General features: G+C 41.3%; 1 protein-coding gene across 1 annotated transcript in view; it reads right to left on the bottom strand.

Annotated features, from left to right (window-relative positions):
• The window catches only part of gabbr2 (gamma-aminobutyric acid (GABA) B receptor, 2), a 174,241-nt gene that overhangs the window by 123,514 nt on the left and 31,534 nt on the right, over positions 1-19,193 (bottom strand). The window contains exon 2 of the mRNA XM_051390179.1: positions 1,654-1,791. Within this exon, the coding sequence (XP_051246139.1) occupies positions 1,654-1,791 (138 nt within the window). The remainder of the gene's footprint in view (positions 1-1,653; positions 1,792-19,193) is intronic.

Raw genomic sequence — 19,193 nt, forward strand, 5'->3', positions numbered from 1 at the left:
TGTTTCAACATGGTGCTGTAAAGCTAACTGATTTGAAAATATATTTATAGTGCCCTTGCACGTACATGCCTGCTGCTGAAGCCATTTAGTTGCTTGTGGCAACAGCAATAACAGTTACCTTGGCACTGAAGTGTGTGTTCTTAAGGCATCTGCTTTAAACACAGGTACATTCTCAGTGTTTTCTCAGCCATTCACCTTTACATTTTTCCTTCAATCACTTGCTGTCTGCTATCCAAGCAGTGTCACAATGTGTATTTGGGATCAGACTGGCATGAATTTGTTGGTGTTGGTCTGTGTATTAATAGCGAAAAGAGTCTGGTTGGTAAAGTGCTCTGGGGAACACACTGTACCGGGCAGAGTGTTCTGCAGAGCAGAAGATTGCTACTGCACTTCTCACAGGTAATCACAGTCAAATAAGCCAATAAATAGAGAGGAGAGCATACACACATATGGACACGCGCATAAACCACACAGAGAAATACTTAAGAGCACTTAAAATTCAACTATGGCTTGAACCCCACTTTCTAGACTGAGATCATTACCACCGAAAGGAAGAGAACACAGAAACAAAAAATTACTCAGCCTTTCATTCCCTCATCCTGATGATCTTTTCACTCTTGAGTGACCCTGACAAGACAGCGAGCAAAAAGGATCATGAAAAGCAGCAGATTCACAGTAATTGCGAGCGGAAGAAATATGCCACGTAATGTGACATTCAATTCAAAATGCAGCCTCTTGAATTATACTATCTCTTCCAGGCAGAAGCTTCACTCCTTTCTTATCGGAGCCTGATAACCTTTGTAGGGTTCGTACCAAATGGAATGTATTCTTTGGAAGGAGGCATTTCCCCTCTTTGGTGCTGCAGTACATTTAACAGTCACAGAAACTGTAAGCAATAACGTGGGGGGGTCAAAAGTTTACCAGATGTAAGAATGAGTTGTGTTTAATGGTAACAGTGAGCAATCATAAAGCTCTACAAAGTTAATGGCAGTGCATGCCCTTTAGGAAGCAGGAGTATAATTGAATGGTAAAATCTATTACGTCTTGTAAGTAATTAACATTGACTAGACTAAGTGGAAACAATTTTGTTAGCTCATACCAATGACAAAACACCATTTTCTGCTAGATCATGTGTGCCACATAAAACAGCATTTTACTTTGAGATCTCAGTCTGGTTTTAGAATTTGATAATAAGTGCTTATTGGAAGTTCAGCACACATTTTTTACACTGATTTCAAGTCCTGTTTAAGCCATTTTCACTCTGTCTCTGATTGTAAAACGAAGGAGGATTCTACGGATTAGAGCAACGCCAATTAGATATTCACCCTGGCAAGGTTAATGAAGGATTAAGCCATGAGTTGGGACCCCTGTGAAATCCCAGAAACTATCTGCACACCGCAATTCTAAGGGACAAGAATTTTTGGAAACTCAGTTAAGTAGGAAAATCTGGTTTTCTGATAGTAGTACAGAAACAAGAAGAAACCGCAGACCATGTACAGTACAAGTACATTAAGTACACAGGTGTTAGCATTTCTATTTAATCCTATTCTGCCCAGTCACGGACCTGGTACAGCAGTATCCTGGATTCACAAACATTGCACACTGGCTATATGTCACACACATGCATAATGACATATACAGGACAAACCCTACCTGTACCAGATTCCAGCCCTCCAAGGACTCTGCAATGATGGAGGTCACAGACGGGCAGACGCCACCGAAGATCATCAGGTGCTTGGGACCGTAGCATATGGCATCAAAGAAGGCCCTCAACCCCTTGGCATTGTCACACTGCAGACGCAGAGAGAGGTGGAGGTGAGAGCAGGGATGAAGCGGGAAAACACGGTAGACAGGGAAGAAAGAGAAAAAAAAAAGACATTTAAATTAGTTAACAGGGAGGAGGAAGGAGTAAATGAAAAGGTAGAAATATATTGAATTTACAATGAGGGTTCAGCAAATACCAGTCAGGATGTAAAAGTTACATTGAGGTACACAAAACACTCTTTTTGGATACCATGTAGAGGGCAAATGAAAATCTAAATCCCAAATCTGGACTCCTCTGCAACAAATATAGATTATAGATAAATTATAGTCTTCCTGTTTGTTTTCATCAAAAGAATAAGTTGTATAAATGTTTGATCGTTTGAGATGATAGTCGAAGAAGTAGGACATTACACGATGCCCTAAATAAAATGAATCAATAATTACCAACTGTACAAGACAAACAGCTGTGCTCACCGGGTCATTATACTCCAACATACTGTGATAGATGCACTACAGAAACAGCACACTCTCTAGTTTACTGTAATGTACACAGTTTAAAAACTATGACATTTAAATAACATTTAACTCTCTGAGCACTCTGGCACATGCTCACACACAGTAATTGCAGCCTTGTATGCGCGTGCTGTGAAACCATCATGTAAAACAATGTATCTCACAGGCTGCAAGAGCGGGCCCCCGCTCTGATCCAGTGCAGCAAAATGCAGCCATTTCACGTCACTATAGCAACCGGAGGAAAAGAGTGTGCAAAAAGGAGAGAGAGAGAGAGAGAGAGAAATGAAAAAAAAAAAAAAAAAACTGTGTAGGTTCCTATTGATTGCTACATGAGCTGGCTAACTGGTTTTGCTGTGATTCCCTGATTTCCACAGTTTGTAATGATATTCCTATCAGCAGTAAACACTTCCCCTCTCAGTCTTGTATTATTGCCACGCTATTCAGGATGTGTTCCTGTGTGCGGCTGACAGATAGATGGACTGACTGACTGAATGGCAGGTGGCGTGTGTGCGTGTGTGTGTGTGTGTAGGTGTGTGTGTTTGCGCCTTCTGACACGGTCCATCTCATCTGGAGAGTTATTTGACCTTGTTAGCCATCAGCCAGCAACTGAATGAGATTTCCCACTGAACAACAGCGCAGCCAGCCCTCCACAGCACAGATTGAAAAACGGAAAATCGAATGTAGAGGAATGAGACTTCTAACCAGACACGTAGGACTGTATGTTGTGATCTGTTTGTAACTTTATTAAGAGCATAGCAGGTGTCACGCCTGCAGGGATCGCACGTGTTTACATCTTGCGTTTTTCACTCGTCTACTGATGCCAGTGTCGGAAGCCCGAAATGTATTTGCTGCGTAACACACACGAGCAGCTCCAGCCATCTCCCTGCATTGCACTCACCCCTCCACAGTTAGATTTAATCATGTGCTAAGATTTAAGTCATCAGTTTTTTGTGTGAATGGCTTTCAATTTTTGAAGCAGAAGACAAATTACTGGTTAAAAAAAACACAGTTTTACCTGTGCACGTACATTAATGCCGGTAGAGAACAATGTATGCTGTAATGCCATATAAAAAAAGACTAGATTGCGGATATGCCTCGGGTGAAATGAGAGGGAGAAGATGTGATTAGACACAGTGGGGATTCCTTATCCTGGCCACACAGCTGAATAAAACAGCAGGCTATTAAAGAAGATATTCCATTTGCATACTCTTATCATTCATTTCTCTCCAGCTGGCCATAACAAGGTGGGTTGGTAGGATTGCAACTCTCAATTGGTTACTATGCAACAGAGAAGAAATATGGCTAACTAAACTTGCCAACGTGAGTACAATAGAGCTTGGTGATATAGCAGGTTTAAGCTGATTTATTACGGAGAGTGACAATGTTGTGTAGGAGGTAAAGAATGGTTATGTTCCTCAGTCCCTCTACAGCAAATAAAACAACACTTCAACACTTCCAACAACAGGCGGTCTACGTGTGTATGTGTGTCTGTGTATCTGCACATGCAAGCAATTCTGAGCCAAATTCCAGGTGTCTGTGACCACACTATCTAACCAGGTGTTTCCATATTTATGTATGAGATAAATCTTGGCATCATGTAGTCTAAATTGTCAAGAAATAGTGGACATTTCCTAAAGCCCAAGGCAACATCTTTAAATAGCTTTTAAAACCTAAATATCCTCAGTGTACTACGACATAAGACAAAGAAAAGCAGCAAATCTGTTGGAACTACACAACGTGTGACACTTTTCCTTAACAAATAACTTAAATGATTTATCAATTATCAAAATAATTGCCAGTTATTTTTCTTTGGGTCATCTTATCAAATCATCAACTAATCATATCAGCTCTAACCATATTTGTAATTTTCTATATGGAGTCACTCAACTGAATTGCAGTAAGTAATTAAAAATCACCAAAATTAGAACCTCTAGCTTTGTTAATGGAGGGAGAAAAACAGCAAGTGAAAGCAAAGCAGCTTCAAGTAAAGCTTAAAAAAAGCTATTTTTAATCTCGTTTCTCTGTTCATGCTTCATTCATCCTCTCCTACCTTTGCACACATGCACACAATCTGTTGTGACTGCTCACAGAGCCTTGACCGGTGTGTTGTCATGCCAACGGTGTAACTATCCACACTTTGAGCGCTAGATGAGGGAGGAGGCCGTGGCAGGCCCCGCCGTAGCGATGGTTATATTTAGCCTCCCATTAGGTAGCACAACCACTCAGACATTAATCAATACTTATTCAGCTATGGAGACTCTGTAAAGCTTAATGCCAGGTAGACAAAGCGGGATGGAGGCAGTGGAATATAATGGGATACAAAGCGCAAAGAGACATGGAGATAGTGGAGTTGATGGTGTGAGTGTGGGGGGGGGGGACAAACTGCTGAATAGAGGGAGAGAAGGACAGGAGTGAAGAGATATTAGCCTGACATTAAGCACAAACTAATAAAGCCAAGTCAACCAGTGTTATAAACCTGCCCTCAATTATAACCCCACAATGGAGTAATTCATGACTGTGAGACTGATTGTCAGTGGCTATCTAGGATGCTCAGAAGATGCCCAGCACCTTGCACATTTGCCTACAGTCCATCGAATATGGACAAAATACATTTTAATATCAAATATAAGGATATTTTTATTGAGTATAGTTTAAATGTATACAAATTGCATATTACACAAGTACACAAGCCAATCCCTCTCTCCTTCTATTGATTTCTTTCACTCTTTACTCTTGCATATCTGTGTTCAACAGTACTCAGACATTTATGTGTTTTTCAAGGATTCTCAAGCAGTCACTGAGAGGGTTTGGCTACCAAATGTATCTTATATCCCACTTTTCTCCAAGAAATATGCTCTAAACAAGGTATAAAGGGAGACAAATATAACTGTCCTGAAAAACACAAAGAAGTTCTGAGGAAAAACTGTTACAATGAGGAAGGCACAGCAGCACTTAACTCCCAAGTCGAGCAGCAAGAAATACTACAGTACTTTATTTCCCTCTTCCCCAGTCTGAAATCTAATTCCTGGCATTTGGAGGCCATTTGGAGCAGATCGATGGGGTTAACGCCCGTAGTAATCTGTTTGACCGCCTTGGGAGACGGCCAAGGAAGGTGTGCGTGTGTGCGTGAGAGAGAGTTGGTGGGGTGAGGGCTGATGGCGGAAGAACTTGGAGATGGAAACTCAAGGGAAGCATAGAACCCTGTCTAATGTTGAGGATCCATAAACAGAAAATGTACCACAACATGATATCCTGGCATTCATACACACGCTGAGTTTTACTTCAGTCGCTGGATTTATAGATACTTGTTACAAAATTCATAGTTTATTACCATTTTTATTTTTGCAAAATGTCTCCTCCTCAGCTTGACATTTTAGTGCAGTAAGTTTGCACCGCTACCCTTACCATTTAGAGAATATTACTGATGGGACAGCTGGCCAAGGAGGAGTTTATTTCAAATGCTCCTTAATACATTGTCTCCATTACCGCTCCTTCACTCTGACCTTTACACAAAGCTACTGAGATTCATCTGTATTGATATATCATTACATGATGACATTAGCCTACTGTTATTGTGCTACTGATGAATCACACTCAATTAGGCTAAATGTGAGGAGACAGCTGCCCTATAATGTCAGAAATGTATTTATTTTTTTACCCATTATCTGCTGCTCCATGAGGTGATTTACATCCATTATATATTTTTAATCAAAATTCTGTAACATCTTGGAAAACAGCCCGTCTTTAAAGGTCAGCATGCATCATTGCCCCTTTTTCTGAAAGTAACTGCAAAGCACATTACAGCACTAATAAGTCATTATAGAGGAGTAAAACACGCATGCAAAATCTTCACCAAAGTTTGTGGCAAAGTTTAACTTTTTCATCAGAAAGGCTTCATGAATTAAGCTCCTCTGACTGAACATAATATAATGCAGTGCTTTACATAAAGAAAAATACTTAAAACAACCGAAAACCACCAAGACAATAGTTAAAAGTCCAATTTTAAAACATGTACACTTATAAGAAATGTTAAAGCTATGACTATGTGGCCAGACTCAGTAATATATCAACAAAAAATACACATTTTTGGGTACTAGGTGACAATTAACTAATATTTTGATTATTTCCTGAGGTAAATTAACCAGCACTTCTGAGCAGGGTCAGCCTGAACAACATATGTGGAGCCTGTCCTTCATTTTCAAGGCAATGTGGGTTTTTGAACCCAAACCCTCCATTCAAACCAGCACTACATATGGAACATCACTGTAGAGACCACCAGAGCGTGTCTCTGTACTGTATGTGTGTGTGTGCATCTCCGTGTGCGATTGTGCGCGCACACGTTTGTGATATTGTGACAAGAACAAGAGCTGATCAGAGCACCAGGCTGGAGCTAACCATGATGAAATGCCTTGTTAGCGCTGCAAACAGAGGCAGCTGCACCTGTCCCTCGTCTAATGGCAAATTACTGCACCCAAATCAGCAACCTGAGGCCCAACACTGCACACACACATACATACACAGGTGTGTATGTGTGTGTGTGTGTGTGTGTGTGTGTGTATGTATGAGAGAGAGAGAGAGGGAAAAACAGAGAAACAGGAAGGGGAGAGCCTGATCTGATGTCAGAAGCAATCTGCTCTTCACACACTGTGTTTATTCATGACAAGGCCAACAGCACAGGTGATTACTGAGAACAAAATCCTAAAGGAACCCACCACAGAAAAATGTGTCTTTGGGTTCATACTGGATGTGTATATGTTGTTGCCTCATTAACCTGTACTGAGATAATGTAATGCCTTTTACACACAGTTGTAAACTGTGTATATATTGGAGCTACATGTAAACATGATGATATGTGTGGTAACAACTTTGCAATTACTTATAACTTCCACCCTTGGCTTCATTTGTTTTAGAATTATTCTCCAGACTTTAGTCAGTAGATGTAATGCTTCACTGAGGACACATGCACCATAAGAATATGTATCTGTTTATCTAGGGAAACCCCAAAACACCTTCAACAAAGTAAGAGGGACATTTGACAACCAAGAGACACCACCTACGCACACACAAAAAAGGAGAATAACCTTGAAATTGAGAAAAAGATTCCTTCTTGTACTTGTTATCTATAATACATCACTCTCCACAATATGCCTACAAAAGCATGAAACACAATAAATAGCAAAACACAACAATGCTTCCAGGAGCTACAAAAAATTGTCAGTGTAAACCTCAAATTACATCTTTGCACTGTCAACAGAAACATACACTGACAGTGCTGAAAGTCCCCTTTCAAGGCGTACCCACGTACAGCAACCATCCTGCCTACACACAGTGTGTATTCTAAATCACTTCCTGATGTTTTAAGGTTTCATGCAGCAGAAGTGCCGTAGATGCAAAAAGCTGGAGTCCTCTAACAGCTACATCTGCCTCCTGCATGCACTACTCATTGAATTACTTCCACATCTCCAAGCCAGGAGAGGAAATGTGAGCCAGGCTGAATCCAGCGATTGCTCAAACATATGCTTGGCATTATAAAGCCCTATAGAGTTAGCTGGGTGCAGCCAATAGGTCAGATCTGAAAAGAGATTATCCATTTCCCCATGTACAAAACCCAACTAATCCTCTAAACTCTGTCATGGCTGTCAATACCAACTACTGTCGGAAGAGGAAGAACGAGGGGGGGGCAGTCGAGTATGTGAATGTGTTTAGTAAAGTTTTACTATTTCAGTGTACAGGCAATGTAACTACACTACATTTAATCACCTGTATATCAATAGCGATTTCATAAAGAGGGCTCTCCCTTGAGTTCACTTGAGGTCATTCATCTGTCAATTAGGGTCAACACCGCTGACTAAACTTCTCACACAGCAGTGGCAGCCTCATTTTGCCTGCCACCATCCTTACACACAGAGACATAAGATCTTTAAGATCTAGAGCTATTTGTTCCCCATCAATGAGCCCTGTGGCAACTGAGAGGTCCACTGGGGTGTAACATACCACCATGCCTTTTCTCTTTCTCTTTCTAAATGACCAGGAAGACATGGCTGACAGGTCATTTCAACACAATTAAGGAACCAATGTAAAAAGAAATAGCCAAAGCTTTAAGTGAGATACTAGTAAAAGAGCAACAAGGAGAGAAAGGGAGGAAGAAGAGGTGAGGATGAAGCGGAGTTGCGTATGCAGCAAGCATCAAGGCTCCTTGTGGTAACATTTAGACAGCATGCCCTGGTGTATACGAGGAGAGTACACATTGATTGAGAGAGTGGATGAAGTAAAATTGAGAGGAGGAATGAGTGATGGAGTTGGTTTTTCAATCTGTTCCCTTCGCATTGCATGACTGCAATACGGAGAGAGAGAAAAAAAAAATGGAGGAACCCACCACTTGTCTGGGGAGAGACTGGCCTTTAAAATCCACTGCGACAGACTGACTGGGCTGCTCAAGCTGATGGCTGTTTGCCCTCCATCTCCTCCTCTTTCCACCTCTCACTGCAGTCTGGCTCTTGTTATTGCACTCAAATCTATCCCTCGCTTTCCTGGAGAGCTCAGATGGCCACCAGGATAACCATGATGGCACGTTGGATGCCTCTTCGGTGGTGACAAGTCTCTTTCTCTCTTTTTCACTTTCTGTCTCTTACACACACACACACACACACACACACACACACACACACACACACACACACACACACACACACACACACACACACACACACACACACACACACACACACACACACACACACACACACACACACGTTTTGCCCTGTGCTCATGCTTATTGTCACAAAAAAAATAAAAAACAGATAAATCATCATCCTTCAGCAAATGTGGGCCAAAACACAATCATAAACAAAATACACACACATTAACACACTCATGGGCTCACTCGTGAATCTGAGATAAGCTCAAATTGGCCAGTGGTGCTAAAATCACAGCAAACACATTGCACCTTTATTAGCAATCTGTCCTGTGCAGGAAGCAGACGCTGTGTTAAGCCTATTACAGGTTGTTGTGCTTTTGACTAGGCCTGACAACAGCTGGAACATGTTGCGCTAACCAGTGAGCGGGACAGACCAAAGTGTAATCCCACTGAAACGAGCCAATTGGTCCCTGAGGAGAAACCGGACAGGAGAGGAGAGGAGAGGAGAAGAGCATTTGGAGTGATGTATTTAATCAAGTAAAAACTAAGTAGATTCTCAGTTAATTTTTAGCGTCATAGTTTTCCGGTTATGGAAAATGTCACGGTTTACCTGATAGTAGGCATTTTTAAGAGCACAGAGTTTTAGTTGTCATAGTGGGAAAAGCTCAGACTCGACTAATAACTTCAATGCGAGTGTCTCAGTAAGCCATGATGGTGTGACAGTGAGCCAGCATGCACAATACCAGGTATCTGACACTGAAGCAGGTAAATGGAATTAAGTCATCATTAATTTTATCATTTGCACCAATGCCAAAAAGTCATCTATGAATAATTACTATGTAATTGCCATTTTGTTTTTGTTTCATCTGTAATTGCATTCATGTTCGGGGTAGACTGTCATATCCACCCTGCCAACACCATTTCCAGGCAACAAAGCTGGGGTTTCTAGGAGCACTAAACTTTTGTCTTGTTTATCGCAGAAATCACATGACATAAGTTGTGTCTGGTTCGGTTGGTTTTAGTCAAAGTTAGCAACGTCAGTCTGTTTTATGGTCGGTGGCCCACTTTGGTCCACACTGAATATTTCAACAACTATTAGATGGATTGGCAACAAAAATGGCAATTTGCCATCCATTGCTTATGGTAGGAGTTCCTCATAAATTATAAGTCTGGCCAGAAATCGTCATATATTTTTTACTTACAAAAAAGCAACTGCAGATGTACCCAAACTGGTGTATCTGCTAACTACTAAATGATAAAGAGAGAGGGGGGGAGGGGGCGTGTACACAGAGAGTGGGAAGAAAAAAGAGAGAGGGAGACAGCCCATTATCAAGTTAATTGTTTCTTGGCCCCAAAGGTCCTCCACTCTCTCCCATGGATGAATCCAGTAAAGAGGGGCAGGAAAAATAGAAAGTAGTGGAACAAAGGAGAATGAATTTGGTTAATGGTAGAGTAGTAAATGAGTGCAGCACTGGGTTAGGAGTCATTTTGGTTTCATAAAGGCAACTGCAGTGAGAGAAAGAATGAAAAACTTCTGCAAGTCTTAAGTCATTCTTGCTAAGTCTTCTTGATTTGGGGAGTTATGGTATCTGCTGCTACAAAATGCACCGCAGTCGATTTTGACTCAAGGCATTCCTCATAAATTTTTTTTTTCTGTTTTATCACTGACAGCAGAGCCCCAAATGAACTCAAAATGAAAAATTGCTACCCTTCAAGATACTTGTTAGATTATGTTAGAGTTTTACTCAACTGAAGCAGCCTATAAACTGAATAATAAGGGAGCACATAAAATCTCATATATTTCTTGTCAATTAGGGATATTAAAGCTTTATGGACAACAACTGTGTAAAAGTTTCAACCCAATCTATCCCCTCTCTCTTTCTCCCCCCTCTCTCCTTCCCAATCTTTAGGAAAACTCTTCCAGCCTAAATATACAAGTCCTGCTGGATATCGCTGACCTCTGCTTTCGAGGAATCCACATTTAAAAAGCCCCTGCTTCCACTTTTTATAAGCTCTCTCCAGCGTGTTTACCTCGTATAATGCTGTGTGCAAGAGTGGAGACCATCAGTCTTATCCAGGTTAGGAGGAGAGAGATGAAAAAGCATTTTATATTACAGTTGAAACGTACACAAACTAGACCTTGACGGCCTGCATCAACTCAGCAACGTCTGAGTACCATGAAATGATGATTTTCCGAGAGTGCAGGAGCTTGCCGTGTGTGTGCTTGCAAGGTACAGATCTGTTTCTGTCACCTTAGTTTGGGACAGTCCTGCTACTAGTACAGTTAATTAAGGCTAATATGTGGTACAGGACACATGACAATACACTCAAGTTCTACAGTTTGTACCAGGTTTTTCGAAGGAACCAGCAAAGTGCCAGGCGAGACTGTTTCCAATCTTTATGCTAAGCTAACTCCATGTAAGTGTGTGCTTGTGAGTATGTGCATTCATATCTCCTTCAACTCTGTTCCCATTTGAGTATTTTACATTAGCAAAGTACTTCTAATTGTAGGGTGAACACAGTACTGCCACAGTACTTTTGGTTGGATATTAAATCAGCATCTGTGCATGGCCTTGAAAGTAAAAGGTTCAAGTACTTTAAGAGAATTTCAGTGATTTAGCAATGCACGTCCATAAAGCTGACTGACAACACACAGATTTAAAAAAAGAATGGTCACAATCAAGGTTGCAGAGGCCAAAATAGCTTTCTACTATAGTTTAAGTTCCAAAAACAGCTGTAACCAAAAGTTCCCATGATGCAACTTGATAGGGTATTTTATTAGACCTTCCCTGGCTGGTAAAAGACCAATGGCTTTCATCTCCATCCCCCAAGTTTGTAATGCATGCTTTTTGTTATACATTTATGGCCAAGGTCGAGATAACCCTGTTGACATCATCATGTTCTCAGAGCCACAAAAGACATTACACACCTCTTTTCAGTTCAGTCGAGCCTGGCTGTTATAAATTGTGAGGGGGCATTTTTTTCAATGACTTGATTTAATCATGTAATAGCCCCAGAAAGGCTGAATACCAACAACATAAGGCTACTGTTTCAAACTCAAAGAATACATGTATTGATCAGAGCTCTCGCAGCAGAACGAAGCACTAGTAAAGCTCTAAATATTGTTTGGAATTTATGAACAATTTCTGTAAAAAGTCAGCAAGGGTAGACATGTAGAAACAGCGGTTTGAGAAATGCAGGTCTCTCTCTCTTTCTCTCGTTGACTGTCTCTTCACTTCCCTGTCGCCTACACACAACAAACAGCATTGTCCATTATGTTATTAATTGTTGTAATTATTAAGCGGTTCTCACATGCAGCTCGGCCAATAATCTTATCTGTTTTGCTATTTTTCTAAAGATACATAAAGCTTAAACAGAAGGGGCATAAAGACCCCTTGTGAGATTGAGTATTAAACGTTTTTTGAGATGTACAGTAAAATTGATTCACTGAAGGTTGGAGAAGGTTGATGGCCACAGTTAAAACGATAGGGACAGGAGGCATCGCACATGATCGCATACTTTGTTTTGCGCCGACTTCACCTGTAAATTACTTTGCCATCATGTTTTCATTAACATCTAACATGTGACACATAATGGGAGTTTATTTTAGCTTCAGTTTGACATTGTCTTTTGAAAGGGCACTTTTCCCACCGCAATCATCACACAGGTCACGTTTGTGCTGGTGTGTTCAGATGACTTTGCCAGGAGTCCTTTATACTATTGGTTATCTAATAACAAAATTTAGAGAGAGGAAAAAGGCAGATATTGCGGTTGACATTTAGTCGGGTCCGAAAGGACACTGGCAGATTACTCATCCTTCTCCACATTAGGAGCATCGTGTATTGACAACTTTTATAACAAGACAGAGAGGAGTGCAGTACCTGTCTTTATTCCACACAAGACAGATGGGAGTCTGGGAAATGTAGGCATGGTGGACTGTGGAACCTCAAAGAACTGCCTGTCATATTGGGTAAGTGGGTGCATGGAGGTCTGTGCGTGTGTGTGTGTGTGTGTGTGTGTGTGTGTGTGTGTGTGTGTGTGTGTGTGTGTGTGTGTGTGTGTGTGTGTGTATACAGTTCAGGCTGCCCCTCTCTGCAGCCTAGGGATTCTTCTGTCCACGCACATCAATCTTGTTACAGCAGAACGCTGCCTCCCAGGAATCCTGGCCTAGTCTCTGTTTGGATTTAGGACCTCTTTCATTTTCTAAACCCCTCTTCCTCTCTCCCTATCCACTACTTCTTTCTCTATTTCATCAACATCATCATTCTTTCCCTCTCCTTCTTTCACTCTTCCTGTCTCGCAGTTTCTTTCACCCTTCTTCCTCTCTCAGTCACCCGCTGCCCTCTCCGTCTCCCCAATGACTTCCCACCTCTCGTTCATCCCCTTCTCTGTCTCTCTCATCTCCAGGAGGTCTAAAGTCATTAAGGGTCATGGCTGTAAGCATTGCATCATTAACACATCTTCTCTGGAAGTTAACGTTGCAGTTCTCTGCTCAGTTCAATTAATGTCTTAGTTAATCATCTAACCGTATTTTTCAAAGGATGCTTTGAAAGAGTGGTCTGACATAACATGGCAAGCAAAATGTGCTCATCAAACATTAACATTAGCTGAATATTGATTAAATAGTCAGTGACAAGAGAACACAGTGGACTGCTGAACAGATAAATGGATAATGACAAGTGAATGGCAGTGGAATTAAAAGATAAATGGAAATGTATACATTTCAGGATGGGTAGTACTATTACTTATTTCTAACGCAAGGGCTAAAATGCCACAATTATGACTATCATTAATCAAAATTAAAAAATAGATTTTACCAATCTGATCTGGCACTTTGACATATGAACCCCCCAAACAACTTCGCACCTCGCTGCAATTTGCTGCATGTTTTACAGAGGCCCAGTGATTACTCTGTGTGTGCCTGCTTTGGACCACCAGTGACTCACATCAACTGGGAGGTCCACTGCCACCAGCACACACACACTTACTGTCACCAACACATGCATACACACACACACACACACACACACACACACACACACACACACACACAAACACCATGTACCCTGGGATTCATCAACCAGCGCATATTTAACCAGGCTGGGGGCCATGCCAACAGTGTCCACAAACAATCATCAATCACCAGTAGCTACAAGCAAACCACACGTGGACACACACACACACACACACACACACACACACACACACACACACACCATTTAACCAGGTGGTCGACTCTTGTCTCACAATAGCTAATTTCCGGGCCAAATAAACACTCCAGTTGAAGGCACTGACTGTGAGTGCTTGTCGTTTCTAATGAATCGCTTATTGACTGGCCTGTATTGAGGTGACTGAAAAGACATAGGAGCAATAAGAAAGAGTCTCTCCCTCTCCTTCTCTCACCCTACAGGGTGACGGTAAAGCAGGAATGTGACAGCCCGAGCAATCGGACAATACTGTCTCGTTTGAGAAGCTGACGTACAACACTGTGTTGCCATAGCTACCGAGAAAGAGAGAGAGAGAGAGAGAGAGAGAGAGAGAGAGAGAGAGAGAGAGAGAGAGAGAGAGAGAGAGAGAGAGGAGGTGATGGAGAGAGGAGGGAGAGAAGGGGCTAGACTGCAAAGGAAAATTAATTTGTGTACAAGGCCATGTCGCAAAGAAAATTGCATTTTTCCCTTAGATGGGGACAGAGGGAGAAGCTGTTGTTAGTCCTGTGCTTGTGGATAAAAGTGAACGTGGATGTGTGTGTGTGTGTGTGTGTGTGTGTGTGTGTGTGTGTGTGTGTGTGTGTGTGTGTGTCTGTAGCCAGCCAGATGCCATCTCAGTGGATTGTGGGCCGAAGTGTTGCAGGATGTCAGAAGGCTCTTCATTAAAGAGGCTTTTAAATAAAACAGACTGAACAGCTTAAAATGAGATGCAGCCCATGGAGCAGGATATACACACTGATGCAAAGTAAAGAGAGAAATGAAAAGAAAAGAAACACTGAAGAATTTAGTGTGTGTGTGTGTGTGTGTGTGTGTGTGTGTGTGTGTGTGTGTGTGTATCATGTCCCTCGCACACAAACACCAGCAGGCAGAAAAGAACATGCGAAAGAGCACACATCTCTCTGACACACACACAGTGTGAGAGAAAATGTTTTCTCTTTTTGTGGCATGACGAGTCGTCTGAATTCCACGGCTCTCTAAGTAGGTCATGCAGCCTTTTCAGAGTTCCACTCCTCCCCACGCTGCATCAAAAATGCATAAATCCCTGCACATTCTCCCTGCTAGCAGCTTCCCAGGCCAGCTAAAGCACATCTTTAGTGATTCTAATCCCATCAAAGGTGGTTCTGCTGGTATGTAAACACAACATGGGATAAAAAAAAAAGCCTTCTCTCGCAGTTACATTTATGACTGCTCCTCATTTTCTTCTCATTTTTTCTCATCTCGTGAGGTTATAATGCAGCAATTCACTTAGTGAATAGGTGCTAGTGTTGATATTGGGGGCGATGTGCGCTGTGGTTGGATCACGTTTGGTTAAAAAAAAACAAAAAGCGAGCAGAGCTTTTTGTTCCCACCAGCAAGGCTGAGGCTGGTTGGCGATGTTACCTCCAAACATACACTCCACTGTCAGATGAGTCAAATGGGGGGCGGTACAAAGTGAACGCAGGTGAGATAAGCACTGGCATGCCTCCGGACAATGGAGGAGCAATCAAGAGATGGTACCTCTACACAGTGTGGAAATGTTACTGATGTTAACAGGTCCTTTTGTAAGAGATGCGTTGTGATATCTTTTCTCTTTTTGCAGACTTAAAATGTATCAAAAATAAGCCATCTTTATTACCCTGGATCCAAGAATTAAATCACTGACATTAAAAAACGATTTCACAAAATCACTTGCTGCCTTTGTAAAAGCTCTGAATCCCTTTAATTTATGAGAGTCACATTAAAATATGGACAGACATTTTATCTGTGCTTGGGCGTATGACAGCTATGCTCCATGTCAACCCAAAGTTCTCTCTCTCGCTCTGGGTATTGAGTTCTTTCATAGATGAATAATTGAATAGATCACAATAATAGTCTTCCTCCATTACATCCCAATCTCTGACCACTGAGCCACTCATGGGACCGCAAGTGACAGTCATCACCAGTGAGTCTTCACGACTGCATCACCTATCACAGTGCTCCTATGTGTGTGCATATGTGGGTTCTTTGTGCGCCTGTGTGTGCCTGAATAATTTAAAAGAGAGCAAAGTACCCATTCTTAATTACATGTAAGAAAATCACATAAAGGAAAACTCTAAATGCATCACATAATGTTAATCAATTTATCTAGTCTATTTATAATTCTCCTCAACGCTTGGAATTTCTTCCGCCATCTGAAATGTTAGACTCTCACCCCAAAGCCATTCTAATTTCCTGCAATATAATTTATTACACAAGGATCCTTATTGATTTTTTTTCTGTGGTGCTGGTCGAGCATTCGAGGAGACTTATATCTGTTGTCACCTGAGCAAGTTGCTTTTTGCCTGGCCTGACCTATTAGATCAAAACCGAGTAAATCAAAGCTTGAGGTAAACACTTACCAAACCAATTTAGCTCTGATTCATGCACTCAGGACACACATCCATAATAAAAAAAAAAAAAAGCAAAGATGAAATTGCAAACTTCTCTACACATACTGATCAGTTTAGCCTCTCAAAGATGCATTCTTTCAGACTGCAGCAGAAAATCTCAAATCTGCTACAGCTTCAGCAGAAACAATCACTGTTTTCCTGTCAAAGTTAGAATTAAAGTACTGAGAATGTTTTGGTGAGGTAGCAAACTTTATTTTGCTGCTGTCCTCAGGGAAAGCAGATCTGTCAAGATGTCAAAATGTAATATTAATGAAGACCACAAATGCGGTCAATAAGAATAGACTATAAGAGGCTAGCCTTAAAGACAGCCCTAAAGCCGGTATTGAACCCCACCTCATAAATAAATCAACTAGTGTTAGCCACCTTTAGTTTCTCATCCAAGAGAGTATGCAGGTCTACATATCGGGGAGACTGAAAAGATGGTGATGTGTGTGTATGTGAGGGGAAGCAGGGAAATATGTATTCTTCCCTGGTGTGTCATTGATGGACCGTCAGCAAGCAAGAATGGTCCCTAACGGCAAATCATGGTGGCCGCTGTCAAGACACACCAATATCACAGTCCACCACAAGTATATTCAGTCGCCTTTATTATACTAATGTACATACTAAAGTTGATGCATAATATACAACTATTTACCAGTGGTACTGTAGAGTTAATGTCTGGTTCATATCTCTAGGAATCATTAACAAGAGGTAAGAACTACATACACATCTCTTCAGGGCGAGGAAATTCAGAGACTAAATCACTGTAGCAGCCCGCTACAGCTGCAACGATGAGTTGATGAATCAATTAGTTGATCAAAATAAAACATTTAAATAATTAATGGTTTCAATAGTTTTGGCTGGTTAAATGTAAGGATTTGCTGGTTTTTTTTGGGTTTTTTTTTTTTTAACAATTTATTGACTAAACAATTAATCGTGGAAATAATCTGCAGATAATCTGGAATCCTGACTCTTTCATTCAATTTATACGTTTGAAAACGACTGTATATAGAAACGACATCCGTCTTTGATCTGTGTTTAATTATAACTAGTAGAAGAAACAGAAATAGTAGCATAGCATTAAAGTTTTATAATATGATGCTTCACGTGAATTATTCACAAAGTTAGATAGCAGGAAACTCCCTGGTTTGTCATCACTTTAATTAAGGAGGCCTCTCAGATGAGAAGCAAATCCTCATCAAGACTACACAGCAGTGCCTTTGAGTGGTATCATACAGGTCTAGATACCAGATGACCTGGATGACCGAGAGATAAAACTACAACATTTTCACGGTCAGAGGAAGGCTAACATTTTACTTCTTTCACATTACAGCATTGCTGAGCATTACCCTGAAAAACGGCAACAGACCAGTTTTATGCCTCCTGAAGCCAGACCACAGTGGAGGCAAATCAAAACTTATTTCCATCTCAGGAGGAAGCCAGGGAGATACAGCCTAATTCAGAGGTTGTTTTGGCCTGCAGGGGGGAAGGATAGGAGTCTTCTTCAGTTTGAATCTCCAAAACTTTTACAGCACAGGCAGCTGAGCTTAATGAGTGTTGTTGAGCTCCGGTAAGCATGGGCTACCAGGCAGTTACAGAACACCACATTCTTTCTCCTCCTTACCTTCTCTCTTGACTCTACAATGCCCAATGGCTTCTTTTCTTTCCCGGTGAACTAACAGCCCCTCACACGCAACGCGCCGCACAAAGGCCGGGAAGCAACGTTGAAATAAATACACCTCCAGGGCCTGAACGCAGTGCTCTGCTGCCCCCTTTGTGCTCGCTACCTTTGACTCTTTCAGTCTGTGTACACGTGTGTATTTGAAATGTACTACTGTTTACTCAAGTGAGAAAATCCGGAAATCCTCAACAGCAAGTGCCCAAGGGTTCACTCCTAATTGCCCCCACCACAAGTAGACCAAAGCAGTTCATCTCAAATTGACAAAACAAAAGACAAATACAAAGCAGAAGCATACCACCGCAGGCAGCTAGGCTTCTTATATCTCCATTTAATCCTCAGAAGACTTCAGACTATTTAAAGATGTGTTTAAAAGCCTCAGGCAACTGTAATGAGCCTTAGTGACATGCCATATAAATAGTGGGTATATAGAGTAGATAAACAAGAATAACCATTATGAGACAAAAATAATGAACAAAAAAGTAAGAGGTTAAAAGAGAAGGAAAGAAGATAAGACAGAAAACAATGCTAGATAAAAGTGTTTGCTTCAGCCTTCCTGCCCCCTACCTGATTGCCTGTGTGTATGCGTGCCTACACTGTATTCAGCATATTTGTGTGTCTGTTCCCTTCTCCGACAGGCAGTAATGAATAAAATAACAGTGGAGAAAGATGAACTACTTCCTCTGTGAACTCATCAGGCAGACATTGGCATGCACTACTGCCTCCAAGATGGCTGCATATGTGCCCCCCTCTTTGTGAATACTGTCTGCTACAGCTGGCAGTGGGAAAGCACACTGCAGGTGAGAATATGGTAGAATATGTTATGGAGCGTAGAAGATGTCCATATGAATTTTCTGCGTGGTTGGAATGGGAGAGGTACTGTTATTTTTTTCCCTAACAGGCTATAGCATTGAAAATAAATCTGCACCACTCAGAAACACAGCTTTAGCAGTTTAAAATGTAATGCAAAGAATGATATTCTTTGTGATGTTTTCCTGTGTGAA

This window comes from Dicentrarchus labrax, unplaced genomic scaffold, assembly GCF_905237075.1.
Source record: "Dicentrarchus labrax unplaced genomic scaffold, dlabrax2021, whole genome shotgun sequence".
Taxonomy (NCBI): domain Eukaryota; kingdom Metazoa; phylum Chordata; class Actinopteri; family Moronidae; genus Dicentrarchus; species Dicentrarchus labrax.